The 15,580-nt window shown below is 35.6% G+C and overlaps 1 protein-coding gene across 2 annotated transcripts in view; it reads right to left on the bottom strand.

Moving 5' to 3' along the window:
* Positions 1-15,580, bottom strand: part of LOC145263788 (E3 ubiquitin-protein ligase UBR3-like) — a 181,947-nt gene that overhangs the window by 98,377 nt on the left and 67,990 nt on the right. For both annotated transcript variants that reach the window (XM_080120843.1, XM_080120844.1), the window contains exons 13-16: positions 11,528-11,580; positions 8,937-9,076; positions 6,191-6,339; positions 2,927-2,996 (exon numbers count right to left, since the gene is read on the bottom strand). In XM_080120843.1, the coding sequence (XP_079976969.1) occupies positions 2,927-2,996; positions 6,191-6,339; positions 8,937-9,076; positions 11,528-11,580 (412 nt within the window). The remainder of the gene's footprint in view (positions 1-2,926; positions 2,997-6,190; positions 6,340-8,936; positions 9,077-11,527; positions 11,581-15,580) is intronic.

Below are 15,580 nucleotides of genomic sequence, written 5' to 3'. Positions count from 1 at the left end.
TTAAATGCATTTCTTTTTATATATATATATATATATATATATATATATATATATATATATATATATAATACACAAGCACCATAAGTTGAGAATGGTTATCCATCTTATTTTGTCAGTCTAAAGTAAAAAAAAAAAGAAAAAAAAAAAAGGGTTGATAAGTATTAAAGTAACACTTAGTAACTATTGCTTGGCCTTCGGGTCAAGATCAAAGTGTAGTATCTGTTCTTCACTGTGTTCTTGGCCTTCGGGCCGGGATCAAAGTGTAGTATCTATTCCGGCAGATACTGCAAGCAAAGACCATATGTGGGGTTTCCCCCACATATAAGACCTTGGTCAATGTAGGGGCAACCCTTCATACCAATTGTCACTATCCAGCTCCCCTACTCCCCGGGGAGTTGGTCCCCATTTCTCCTTCACTCCTCACTTTAAAAATCGGCCTTGTGCCTAATTTGCTCAGTGGGGGAGCATATAAATACCTCAAAGTGTAGTATCTGTTCTTCAGATGCTGCACTTCAATTTCTTGTTCTCTGTCAGTGGAGGAGAAATCCTTCACGACTGAGACAATTTTTATTTTTGTTCCTTTTCTCCACATTAAAAAACGACCCTGGTGTTTAACTGGCGAGACATTGTAAATAGGAACACTTAGTAACTATTACTACGATACTATCCCATTGATTACTGTACACACAATAACCCTTATCCCCGAGTGGCTTCTGGGCCTTGATAAGTGGTGAACACTATGCAAAAAAAAAAAAAAAAAAAAAAAAAAAAAGATTTGCCTGAAGAATGTTGAATCCTGGAACATATGCAGAATTTCTAACTCAACCCTTCATTTAATCCACAGAAGTAGATTATTCTCATCCCATCAGCTATGTCTAGGTAAAAGTGTTGATTTAAATAAAATCTTATTCTTATCATCCATATTAAGGATTGAACCATCAACCTCTAGAAGACCGTCACTTTTCCAAGAAAACAAAATTTCTTTCCAAGGACTTTCCATCTTTTTTTTTTTTAATATTTTTTTACTTAGGGATCATCAATTATCAAGGCCCAAAGGCCACTCGAGGATAAAGGTTAATGAATGTAAGGTGGTACTGAAGTAATCGTTAATGGTGTAGCCTGGGTGGAACTTGATTATTTATGAGGACGACTTAACTTGCCAACATAAGTAATCTAATTTAATCTGTTTGATTAATTACTTTTAAATCCTCTCATAATATTCTTCACTCAATGAGTAATGTTACATAGGAGAAGAGGATATCGACATATAGACCGAGTCATGTTGTGTAGCCAGGAATCATCACACGGAGATATATTGCAGTTCGTATTTACATAAATGTATCATATTTTACCAGCGGGGGTACCCGGCGTTGCTCGGATGTGTTGCAGTGGTGTAGTAAGGGTGGGAATAAAAAGCAGCCCGGTGGGGAGAGGGGGGTGGGGAGAAACAACATGGTGGAGAGAAGTGTTAAAAAAAAGTTGTAGTAGGCTGGAACCCGCGAAGGAGAAAAAGAAGGTGATGGCTAAAAAAAAAAAAAAAAAAAAATATTAGTAGTAGGCAGGCAGGTTTGAACCCGCAACGCGAAGGAGAAAAAGAAGGTGATGGCTAAAAAAAAAAAAAAAAAAAAATTGGTAGTAGGCAGGCAGGTTTGAACCCGTAACGCAAAGGAGGGAAAAGGTGAAAAAATTGTAATGATGTCGTCACGGTGCAAAAATACCAATGTTGTCATTGTGCAAGCAAAAATTGCAGGAGTCGAATTTAAGCATAGTCAATCGAACGTACGATGATTTCAATGCTTGGTATTTATTTGCTTCCCCACGAAAGCAAATTAGACACAAGATCGTTTTTAATGTGGGGGGAAAACCAGCTCCTCTAAAAAAAATGGCGCACTCTGGCAATATCCAAATAAATAGCAATTGTCTCAGTATAAAGGGTTTCCCCTACATTGATCAAGAACCAATTTACTTAAGTGATGCATCAATCCTAGCCCAAGGCTAAGAAATGCTTTGCTGCTTTTTTGAACAGTTTCGCCTTATACGAAAACGCCAAACAAACACCCGAGACGACGCCACGGTGTGAATTTTATTGAACTCGATCAATTAAAGGAAAGAAAGGATGTCCATTTGCGAATGCGAGATATTATAATCTGAGAAGTATGCAAAAACTTCATGCAGAATTTAACCGATGTGAGAACCCCGATGTAAAAAGCCTTTCGTGGATATACACAAATGCTTGCACCCATTTTGCTTTTTATAGATACTTCATACCTTTTCTTTCTCCAGAGTTCTTCTGTCTTCACTGCTCTGTGATGAAACATGCAATGAGCCACAGAAACGACAACAACGACTTTATATTTTACAAAATATAAATTTATTTCAGCATCTTAGTGGTCTTCACAAGGAGTCTGCTTACATCTACGTGGCTTGTTCCTTCCAGCCCCACTTTCCAGACTTGAATATGTTTGTTCACTTTCATGACCAAACTCAAACTCCCCAAATCTAGTCTTCTTGACCTCTCAACCTGTCAGTGCTGTTATGTCATCATCAAAAACACAAGTCTCCTTATGTGTGACCTCTGTCACTTACGCAGCTGCTCAAGGTCATTTTGTTTATTTAAAATAGATAATTTATGTAAACATCTTCAGCTAAACAAATAACCCCAATCTAAACTATTTTAACAATATCACCGGATAGACAGATGAATAGATAGACAGATAAATAGATAGACAGATAAATAGATAGATAGACAGATAAATAGATAGATAGACAGATCGATAATAATAATTTAAGCTTTAACCATGTCATTATCTAACAGTAATAAATTCATCTCAGACATCCTTCAGTAGCTTCTGGTCTTGGTAATTGATTAAAAAAAAAAAAATAGATAAAATAATTAAAAAAAAATGAAAAAGAAAAGACTACTTACTTTTTGGTACATATGTTCCTTGTTGCAATCCCCCACCAGACTCTAACACTGGAGCTTTGTAATCGGCAACCTGATGAAACGTAAAATGTAAAAAAATGCTGGTGAACATCGGAGCTGAAATATGTGAAATATTTACCATCCATAAATTTATTTCCAAGGATATTATTGTTTGTTATTACAAAGTGAGGAAGATTTTTTTTTGTACAACAATGACATGGCCTAAAGAGGTTTCTGCAACCTCTATTGACTTGATAATGTAATAAAGTTCCTATATAACTTTACTCTTTATCTTTTATATATATATATATACATATATATATATATATATATATACACACATATATTATAAAACTCAAATGACCTTGTAACAATGTACGTAACCCACTTTCCGGTTTACGACATCTGGTTGCGCATGCGCGCATGACCTACGCACTGAAATATTAACGTTATTATTTCCAAATAATTATTTAACATGGGAAGAGTGGGATTTAAAATAACTTAAACGTAATACAGAAATGAACGATGTAAAAGAAAAAAACAAAAAAAAAAACAGACAGTATTAACAGTTGTTTATTTGGATAATTTAAATGCAAAAAAAACCCAAAAAACAAAAGAACAATTGGGACGATGAAATATTAACGTTATTATTTCGAAATTATTTAACATGGGAAGAGTGGGGTTTAAAATAAACGTAATACAGAAATAAAAAAAAAAAAAAAAAAAAAGCAGATATATCTATATAACTATAATAAGTATTATGGTATCTGTTCAGTGTACATTTACCTATAAGTATGGCCAACCATTTATAATTCAGTAACTGTAAATTTTTTTTTCAAAAAAATAATCAATTATAATAAACAGAACGACTCATAGAAATCTATCTATATTCTTTTTTTCATTTAAATATACTTTCATAGAAATTTTTCTGTGATGCCAAAAAAAACAAACTATTTTCTTTACATCACAAGTGTCACGCTCATCCATAATTCCATAGCTAATATAACATACTGACCCAACGGGTCACGGGTAGTCTAGTATATCTATATATCTAGAAAAGTGAAAGTGTCCGTGTGTGCGTGTCTGTGTACATTTTCCTATGCAATAACTCAATTTTTAGTCTACAGACTCAAAATTTGATATACAGGGTACTGAGATTTGGGAAAATCGATGTGGTCGGTTTTTGGCCAGAAATTTGGTGATTAAGGGGTCAAAGTTCAACGATTTGACCTTTGAGAACTCTACCAAACTCCTGACAATTTTGGGTCTACACACTTGAAATTTTAGATAGAGGTTCGTTGGACATGGATCTAATTTAATAACTAAATTTGAGCCAAAAACAATAAATTTTAAGGGGCCAAAGTTAAAATTGACCGCTTTTTTTTTTTTTTTGCTCAACATACACCTCCAAATACCCGGGCAACGTTGGGCACCTATGCTAGTATATTATATAAGAAACTTAAGAAATATATTTAAAAGTTTTCTGTTACACATCTATATTTGAATTATTACGGACATATTTGTTCCAAAAAAGAATATGAATTGAATTATATCTTTTAAATATATTAACGGCTATATGACATTGTAAAAAAAAAAAAAAAAAAAAATCTTGCTCGCTTTTACAACGCTATGCCCCTTTTCTCCCATTTTTGACTGTCCAACTACTTTTTCCCTTTCTGAAATGGAACAAGGTCATACATTTCATTACATCAAAAATATATTTTCAAACATTTGTACTGGTGTTTTGTTTTCTTAATTTTCTTCATCCAGAGAAAGTCTCAAAATAAAGACGAAACGTTGATGAACACATAACTTAGAGAAATAAAAAACAAACTATTTTGTTGAAATACTATTTCCATTATTCCCATCATTCATATATATATATATATATATATATATATATATACACACACGTTTTATTTTTATTACCGTATCTTTCTGTTAAGTTACATTATTGTTTCAGCTACCCGGCCGTTTTTTGTCCGTCTGTAGCTTCCTCAGACTTTTACAGAAATGTTCGTTGTTATGGGATTAAAGAGTGAACAGGGGATGGGTGCGAGAAGAGTGGGGAAAAAAAGAGGAAGGGAACAAGGGGGAAAGGTGGAAGGGGGTGTCTGGTATGTCGGTAATGTTTTAGTTTTGGAGTTTAAGGAACTTGTGGGGGAGGGTATGGGAAGTTAATTTCTGGTGTGGCTGAGGGCATAGGGATACATGGAGAGGGAAGGGGAATATGTGGGGGTAGAAGGAGGGGGGTTACTTTAAAATTTGAGTCTTAATGTTAAAGTTTTGGCGTCTCGTTGGTGAGATGATTTCTTAATAAGTATGTCTTGACCTGTTGGGTGTTCGCTTAGGTTCGGAGGCGGGGGGGGGGGCTATGATTCGGTTTATTTAGTTTTTATTTGTTGTTAATTGTTTGGAGGATTGCAACATCTTGTCAGACGAGAGCCACTCCCTCAGTCACTAAAAGTCCATGTGCCCGAATGACTTTTTAGCCCTGCCAGCGACTTGCACACCCTCAAGCAGACATGATACTGAAAACGTTCACTGATTTGTATGAAACTAACCGCAGCGGAACCTGTATTATCGTGGGCTTTCATGTGATTAACAAAACCTGCCTTAGACAACAGAGCCCGATCACACACTTTACAGATCCAGAGATCTCCATAGTTGGGCGGCAAGGTTTGGCATTTCCTACATGCTCTCTTAAGCTTCGCTCGGTCTATTTTGGCTGCTTCAAAGTGTTCTGCACCCCTGTATATCAGTGTCCTCCACTGTTTGCGATCATACGCTAGGGACTCCCAACTGTCAACAGGAATATGAAAGCTCACCAGACTCTCCTTGATGCTATCACGAAAACGTTTTTTGGGCTTGTGCTGGGGTCTTTTTCCAAGAAAGAGCTCACCCTAGATATATATATATATATATATATACACACACACACACACACACGCTCTCCATGTCCTATCAGCATTTTTCACTCATTTGTTTTCTGGTTCCTCGAACAAATTTCCTGAAATTTAGTTTAATTTTTTTTTTTTTTTTTCACTTTTAAATTTAATACATTAATGTCATTTATCTAATTACATTTTACACCTATTCATCCTCATTTTCACTGTTGGTTCAAACTGAGCCATTGAAAAAGAGAAGTTGAAAAAAATAAATTTAGATTATTTGTGCCATTCGCAACTATGAAGAGTTTCATGAATGTTTGACAAAAAAAAAAAAAAAAAAGAAAAAAAAATTTAAAGAGGGTCATTTGTTACTCACTGTTTTCAAGGTTTGTTCAAAATAAGCTTTGCCGTGGATGGCAAGACCAGATTTCTCTGGCATTAAATCCATCAATTGACTGTGCGTCCGATCATTAACGCACAACAGGGAAACCATCTCGACATGAACAAGTTCTTTCTCTGTAAGACCTGTAAAACAGTGGAAAAAAAAAAAAAAGCAGCGATGCATAGTAATCACACATCTTATTATAAATTTTCTTAATGCGTGTGTGTGTGTGTGTGACACGGTTTATCTCAGCCTACAGGCAATCCACCCAGGCAAGTAAGGTACCGAAATGAAGCTTATGACTCAGCGGATGTTTTAGTGATATTTATATCCATGTTTGGTGTATGGAAATGCAAAAAAAAAATAAATAAATAAATAAATAAAATAACGATTTACTAAATGTTTTATTTACTGGATATTTTTCCGGTACAAGAACCCAAGTTTGCCCAGCTGGGCAAACTTGGGTTCTTGTCTAAATAAATAGATATAACTTTATTACTTTTAAAATGGACCAAACCGTTATATGTATAGACTCGCAAGGAAAAAACTTTGACACAAACTTTTCTTTTGTGAAAGAAAAAAATTTTTTTTCGTCACTTTTCACATGCAAGTCGCCGACACTTACAACATGACTTAATACAATCGCTCCTTCTACTTTCCTGATCAAATAGCAGTTCTTTGTGTTTAGCTAAACAGATTGGCAGATTTGCTTTCAAAGGGGGAGTGGGAGGAAACCCGCATGCTCATCAAGTGTACCTTCCAAATCGCCACACATTTTTTTTTCCCTCTCGTTCTCTTTTCCTTCAATTGCTGCCTGTATACGCATTTCATTCCGTGATGCTCATGGCTTAAATGCTGATGAAACATTAACACAAGTTGTCAATATGCACACGCATAACTTTTAAACAGCTTATGATAAACTTTTTTTTTTTTTTTACAAGGGAGTAACTACGTACTAAGGCCCAAAGGCCACTTAAGGATAAAGGTTAACGAATGTAAGGTGGTAGTGTAGTAATCGATAATGGTGTAAGTTGAATACAATTTGATTATTTAAAGGGACGGCTCAACAAGAACTTGTTTACACTAGACTTGAAGGCTACCATACTGTAGTCAGCTAGGAAGCAGGCTAATGGAACAGTGTTCTACAGGCAAGCAGTTCTAGTAAAGAAGCTGTGTTCAAATTTAGGCACAGATACAAAGTGGGGGAAAACTGTTGATAGTGGTTGTAGCTAGTCGAATATCTTTTGTGAAAGTTTGGCAAGGGGGGAAACATAGATTGGAGTTCTTCTCTTCTGTTGGAAAGATTCAGCCTCTTTTATAAAGCTGTTCTGGCATCTGATTGGTTCTTTCTTATCACATGGTTATAAATAGAACTGCCCAAATATTTGTGATCTATTATGTCAAAAATAGTGCAACATAAGTTAATTTTGCTATTGTTTTTTTTTTTATTAGCAATAGTAGCAGACTAGGAATTCTGTTACTGTATTCAAATTCACTTTTAACAGGACACTTCTCTCTCTCTCTATATTATATATATATATATATATATATATATATATATAAAAAGTACTAGCTTTCATGTGTGCGTGTGTGTATCTCTATGTACAACTCTCTTACAGCCCACACCACTAGCCTGATCATTACTAACCTGGCATGATGATGGCCCCCACCTAGGGATGGTGCATACCATGTTCCAAGGTAAAGGTCAAGGTCATAGCCTATGTATATGTATATATATTCTCCTATAGCCCACACTATCAGACCGATCATGACCAAACCTGACATGATGATGCTCACCAACCTAGGAATGGTGTCCACTATTTTTGAAGGTCAAACTCAAAGATTAAACTCATATTTGGTGTGGCTCTTCATGAACTCGTCCACCTGTTGATTCTTCGTTATTAAAGCGAAATTCTAAAATCAAGATATTGAATTACAAGTAAAACCAATGTTATCTACTTAATTGTCATACCGCAATCATAAATATATCCAAAAATTACGAAAAATGATAAAGTAGAAAATTAATTAACGGAAATAGTTTACAAAGAGAAAATTGATTTTTGCTAAAAGAATAAAGGAAAAAAAAAAAAAGAGAAACCAAAGAGTTTCAATCTTAACAAGGGAAGTAATTATTTTAAAACTCAATTTTTGCTAAATACCTTCAAAAACTGTTGGTGCGGGAGAGGCAGAGAGAGAGAGAGAGAGAGAGAGAGAGAGAGAGAGAGGCACCGTCTGCTGGAGGGCAGGGGGGAGAGAGAGAGAGAGAGAGGCACCGTCTGCTGGAGGGCAGGGGGGAGAGAGAGAGAGAGAGAGAGAGAGAGAGAGAGGCACCGTCTGCTGGAGGGCAGGGGGAGAGAGAGAAAGAGAGAGGCATCGATAGCGGGAGGGCAGGGGGGAGAGAGAGAGAGAGGCATCGATAGCCGGAGGGCAGGGGAGAGAAAGAGAGAGAGAGTGGCACCAATAGCTGGAGGGTAGAGAGAGGCACCAATAGCTGGATGAGGGGAGGTATCAACAACTAGAGGGGAGGAGAGGCACTAATAGTTAGAGGGGGCATCAATAGTTGGAGAGTGAGAAACACTAATGCAAAAACAAGAGAAGTAAGTCATCCGATAAATGTTTATGGAGAGAGAGTGAGGGATGGGCAGGGATACAGAATAGGGTTAGTACAGATTCAGAGAGAAGACGAAATACTGATCGAAAGAGATAGCGAGGAGGAGTGGAGACCACTGGTATTACTTACCTAGATATGTCCGCACTGATTGTAGCATAGCTAGGAAAAAAAGTGCATTTTCAACCATTGTCATTTCTTGTTCAGCTTCCAACGTCATGCCCACAACGATCGGCTGGGGAGAAAATGACAACCAATTTGCCAAGTGGAAACTGGACAAAATAAAAGACAAGAAATATTTTCAGCAACAAATATTGGCAAATGAGGTCAACTTTCACTGCGGGGGTAGTATTTTATTTACTGCGGGGCATTTTCTTTTTGGTTTTATTATACGAAAAAGCAGAATCCACATGCACCAATCGAAAAATGTGGAATATTTAGCTTTTCAAAGTCGGGCAAATTAAATAGACAGGCGACCCCCATTGTTAAGTCATAGATATTATCATTTAGACATGATATAAAAAGTTGTAAGAAGGAGCGACCCCACCGAGAAGGCCGAAGAAAAAACCCTTTTGTGGACATACACGAAAACGCACAAACAAACATTTTCGCTTTGATATATATATATAGACTAGCATGGATACCCGACATTGCCCAAGTGGACGTGAAGTTCGGTTTGGACACAGCTGCTCTACTAAGGATATTGAGCAACTCCCCAGAAAAAAAACGGAAGAAGTAGGTGACAACTTGCCCGCCAGTCTGTGTGCTGTGTTCCCCCTCCCCCCCAAATAAATGAATCAAAACAACTTTTCTTTCAATCAAAATAGCAGCAAGTCCTATGCGACCGGAAAAAAAAAAATTAGCTGTGGTACACAGACTTGAACCTGAAATGCGAAAGGAAAAATATTTCTGGCAAAGCAAATGCTTTTGCCTACCGGACCATGACAACTTATGATGCCATGACCCGTTTTTAAATATGCTTTCAGTTTGTTACAAGTGCATGACTTGCGAAAATGGCACCGCGAAAAGTAACTCCCCTTGCAAGAGATGGTCCAGTTGACCACCACAGAATTAACCTTTTTTTTCTAATTTTCACATATTATGCATCTGAGGGAGCCCTCTTTCAGATGGTATAAGTTTTGACTCAGTTCGATGCAGCTGACAAAAGTTTTTAGCGAACACACACACACCGACATTTGAGATTTATATAATAGACTAGCAGGGGTACCCGGCATTGCCGGGGTGTTTGTAGGTGTGTGTGGTGTTAAATAAAAAAGAATCGAGTGGGGGGGGGGGGTAGGATCGAACCCGAAGCCCTGAGGCGAAGTTTGAAAATAAAATCGGCCAGCCAGAATGAGTTAGTGAAAGATGTTTGAATTTATTTAAGTAAGAACCAAATTGACAGATGCGCGCCCGGAAGTCATCGAGCGTTACGATGACGACGTAGGTTTGTTTGTTATAAGCAAAGTAAAAAAAGAAAACGCTTTAATTAAGTGGAGGGGGGGAGGTGTAATGAAAACATCGAAAAAAAACAAAAAACTAATGTAAGGCAAACGAACGATGAAAACAGAAAAATGAACACGTGAAAAATGGCTTAAATAAGCCTGTTTCGATATTAAAATTAAAAAAAAAATCGGTGGGTACCTGGGTGTTTTTGGGTGTGTGGTTGGGGGTGGATAAGCGAAGTAAAAAAAAAAAAAAATAGAAAAACAAGCGGCTTAAATAACACTGGTTCAATATTTAAATAAAAAAAAAAAGACATCTCACACCACGATTCGAACCCAAAACGTTTAGATAATGAACCAACGCGCTAATCGACCTAATGCGACGTATATGAAATTTGTTCAGTTTTTCAACTATTTAAAGTAAATCAGATCATGACGTCATCTGGCACATGCGTAGAACCGCATGAAAGGAAAGTGGTAGTAGGTAGGTAGGCTCGAACCCGTACCGCAAAGGAAAAGAATGTGAAAAAAACAAAAACAAAAAAAAAAAAATGTGACATCTTTGCCGTTGCATCCATCGCCAAGCTGAAAGTGGCAAAGGTTTATTGACTTTAAAAAAATATCCACGAAAAATGCGACCCCTCCTTGTAGAAAAGTGCCTAGTTGAGGGTAAGGAATTAATGCTTTTTAGCCAATTTTTCAATTTTTCAAAACAAACATACATTCATTTAAACAGACAGGTGAGATTTATATTATAGATAATCTGGTTAAAGTTCAATTTTTACAACTCCATGCATTAAATCAGGCTGTATTTCGGCAATAATGTGTTGAATTTGGTCTTCCAAGTTGTCTATTGTGTCTAGCAGCGAAGACATGAGGTTTTACATATCCCCAAACAAAACAATCTAATGGGGTTAAACTACAGGAACAAGGTGGCCAGTTTGTTAAATTATTTGTTCATCAAATGTTTCTCTCAGTAAATTGATTGTATCGCATGCTCTTTGAAAGAAGTTATTGGAATCGGAAACTGTATTACAATGAGGGATCAAAATAGCAAATTCATGAAGACCGCTAGACGAATAAGTCAAGCAAGTTGAAAATAAGGGAAGCAGGAAATAAATCAGATAATTTTAAAGAACACAACTGAATTAAGGCTTACATGTCAAAGAGGAAAGATGATACATACAAAAAAATAATAAACCGTCAAAAAAAAAAAAAAAAAAGAAAAAAAAAAAAGGTCTTTGCTGGTTGGCACAATGAAAATAAAATATAATTTACCTATCAATGACGGTCTGAACAAAATCATCAGGATCCAATTGGGAAGCACAAACCTACAAAATAAAAAAAATAAAAAAACTCTTGAATATTTCTTGACATAAAGTAGTAGTGTGTGTGTCTGTGTGTGTGTGTGTGTGTACACAACTCTCCTACAGCCCACATCACTAGACCGATCATCACCAAACCTGTCATGATGATGGTCCTCACCTAGGGATGGGACCTACCATTTTCTAAGGTAAAGGTCAAGGTCATAGCCTATATATATACTCTCCTACAGCCCACACCACTGGAGCAATCATGTCCAAACCTGATATGATGATGATCTCTGACCTTGAGATGGTGCACACCATTTTTCAAGGTCAAAGGTTAAAGATGGAACTTTGCTGTACGCTCGGGTAAACGTGAAGCAGGTATCCAAGCATATGGTAAAGTCTTGTGCGAAGCACGGGTATCTTTGCTAGTTGCTTAATATAATTAAAGGATCACATTGGAAGACATAAACCTATAAATTAACGATTTTAAATTTTCTTCCGTCGAAGTTTGCAGAAATTAAGGGGCTCCTGGGTCTAACACTTGAACTCTATATGAGATACTAACAGGGAGACCCGACGTTGCCCAAGATTTAATAAAGATCAATGAATGTTTCACCCTCCTATATTTTTATTGTCACTGAAATCTGTAAAACGACCTATTTTTCAATCAAATTGATTAATTGCTTGCTCTAGTTAGGGGCATGTGAAGTTCCTCCCGATGCACCATAACGGGTTCCGAACTAGAGCAGGCTATTAATTTGATTGAAAAATAGGTGATTTCACCGATTTTGATGAAAATAAAAATATGGGACGGTAAAACATTCGTTGATCATCATTAAATCCCAGGCAACATCGAGTAGTCCTGCTAGTTAAACAATTATTCTTTTATACTTACAGACACTAGTGCTTCGTGCTAACACAATCAGTGTAAGATGACAATTCCTGCCAGTCAGGAGATTTGAACCCATCCACAAAGTTACCTTTGACGCCATTTGCTAAACCTCTACTGCCGGGCCTCCAAACAATTGCCACGAGAATGGAGGGAATTAAAAACTAATGAACGCTCAATTTGGGTGCAGATATTAGTGAATCCAGAGTGTTTGAACGACGGAAGTCGTGAACGTTGCATTAATGCTAGTTGACTGCCTCTTGGTTTATACTTCCCAGACAGTGCCCACCCTTAAGTATTGATAATGAATGCCCTGGAGAAGTCACTTTTGATGAAGGTTTAGTTTTAAAATATGCAAACAAAGAAATGATTTGCAGTGATTTTAAACAGTACCTCTTCTTTTATTGTAAATTGAACTCATTAATAAGAAAAAAATTAAAATAAAATCGTGAGGTACAACCGGGCTTGAACAGGGGATCATTCAATCTGTAGTCGGATGCTCTAATGTTCATCTACATCTCCAGATGACAATAACTCTGTTTTTTTTTTTTTGTTTTTTTTTTAAAGAAATGGTTTGGTGAGATTTTATTATTTCCCTGTGTAACGTAAAATATTTCTTTTTTATCTATAAGAGTGAAAAGATTATTTTTAAGATCAAATTTTTCAATTTTCGATACCTATCTGATAAATTTCTGTACAAAACATATCTAAGAACATTGCCAGACATAAATTACCTATGTATGAAATTTGCAAAAGATAGGCTCCAAAATGGCTGAGTCTATGAGGAAGGAACCCACACTCACAAAGTGACTTTTATATGAGAGTGTATGTATGCATGTATGTATATATATATATATATATATATATATATATATATATATATAGTGTTATAATGGAATAAATCCAGAGGAAATCCGGGTATGAGAGCTCAATGTGGTAAACAGAGCAATAAGTTAAAAATTATAACACGGAAATTACATAATTGTCGATGCAATAATTTATTTCAACCTTATGGTATTTTCAAGCATCTAAATCAGACAATTACATTTTTGATACTGAAAAATTTATTTGTTATTTTTAATTTTTATTTTTTTAAATCCCTACCACCCCCTCTATATTAAATGTATTAAGTGGATTGCTACTACCACCACCTCTGGTTTTTTGAGTGTCGAAGCCCGATCTTTTCTTTTCTTTTTTTTTCAGTATCAAAAATGTAATTGTCTGATTTAGATGCTTGAAAATACCATAAGGTTGAAATAAATTATTGCATCGACAATTATGTAATTTCCGTGTTATAATTTTTATTTTATATATATATATATATATATATATATATATATATATATAAATCCATATTTCTTCCTGTTTGTTCACAATGACATAGTATATATGTGCTGTTATGTCATACATGACGTCCTAGCATTATATATATATATATATATATATACCATGATGCTATAGTCAAGTTTAAAAAGGAACGGGGGGGGGGGATTTCCGGGCAACGCTGGGTATATACAGCTTATATATATAATATATAAGCGTTGGGACGATTAATCGGAATTGGGAATTGTAAAAATGAGAACATTTGGGGGTATCAGAATCGGAAATATTGGTGCCTATTTTCTGATGCCAAATCGATTCTTTTAATTGTGTTACATATAGGGGGTCTTCTTAAAAAAGAGAGTCTTAGGAAGAGATGCTTAGAAGGAGTCTTATTACAGCAGTGAGGGATGTTGTAAGACTCCGAGAGAGATGGAGAAGTTCATTTTATTGTAAGAGAGACTTAGAAAGATATGTTGGAAGAGACTTAGATAGATAAATGTTCTTTCTTAGATTTTGCTGATGGAAGAAGGAGAAAGCTCTTAGAGTGAAGGGATATAGTGTTCAGACAGTTCGGACATTATGATGTTGAGACGTGTATGTAAATACATATAACACAAATATATAATACAATTGGACTTTACCTTTGTATAAGAAACATAAGACACAAGACGAGCTTTACAAAAAACACTTGATGGTTTATTTTTCACGACCGGCCGTTCCATCACCAAGAATTCAAAGTCTCACATTTTTTCTTGAAGTGACTGACTGGACGACTGACTCCCTCTGAGTTTTCTCACTGACTGACTAACTCTAACTAAAGTTTTTCTCTATTCTAGAACTTTCTATTTTCCGTGACGTCATACACGTTAAAACATGTGCCTTCTTTCACGTGTCCTGGACATACGTGTCCAAACTTTTCCTATTTCTACAAAAGGAATTTTAACCTATATTCAATATGTTAAAACATTATCTTATAAGCTGCATTCTTTCAATTTAAAATTCCATAATAAACTTGACAGCTCACATTCTTTTCTTGAATATTTATCTATTTCTAAACAAATGTTTTGTTTTACATTTTTAAATTCTCACACGTAATCTATTTCTAAACTAGATTACGAGGTTCGAATTTCGCCTATGCCATTTCATTTTCATTTTAAACTAAATTCTCCATTTTTATACTTACATGAAAACGGGACAGCCCTTATCATGTAACAATTGCCCTTTTTTTTCTTTTGATTTTGTTTAAACTAAAATCTTCCAATGCTGGTATTAATGATAAATTAATAAACATTCATTGATTTTAAAATACCAATAAAGCTAAAACTGGTAGATCACCATCCACAAATAGGATTTTGACGTTTAGGAAAATATCTGCCAATTTAACGTGTGTTTTTACGAAAATTTGAGGAAATAACAATTTTACAGTAAAATAATTAGAGATTTATAAAGCAATGGAATCGGAATCGGTAATTGTATCGAAATCGGGAATAATATTAAAATCGTCCCATCACTAATATGTATGTATGTGTATATACAGGGTGTCCACAAAGTCTGGCTGCATTATGTAGCCAGACTTTGTGGAAGCATCCTGTAGATTATGTAGCCAGACTTTGTGGGCACCCTGTATATATATATAAAAAAAAAAAAAAATGTGTCCTCTTGACACATGATCTCGCAGGATCTATAAATACCCATATTTATGCAATCAGGATAACTCCCCCTCTCTCTAATAAAAAAAAAAAAAATGTCACTCATGAAATCCTTATTAAACTTTACAATTCTTCTTGCAATCAAACCATGTTTGGTAGA

This window comes from Euprymna scolopes, chromosome 39, assembly GCF_053919585.1.
Source record: "Euprymna scolopes isolate OS-2025 chromosome 39, ASM5391958v1, whole genome shotgun sequence".
NCBI lineage: Eukaryota > Metazoa > Mollusca > Cephalopoda > Sepiida > Sepiolidae > Euprymna > Euprymna scolopes.
Note: the sequence above shows the minus strand (reverse complement) of the source record. Positions and strands in the feature narration are given on the sequence as shown.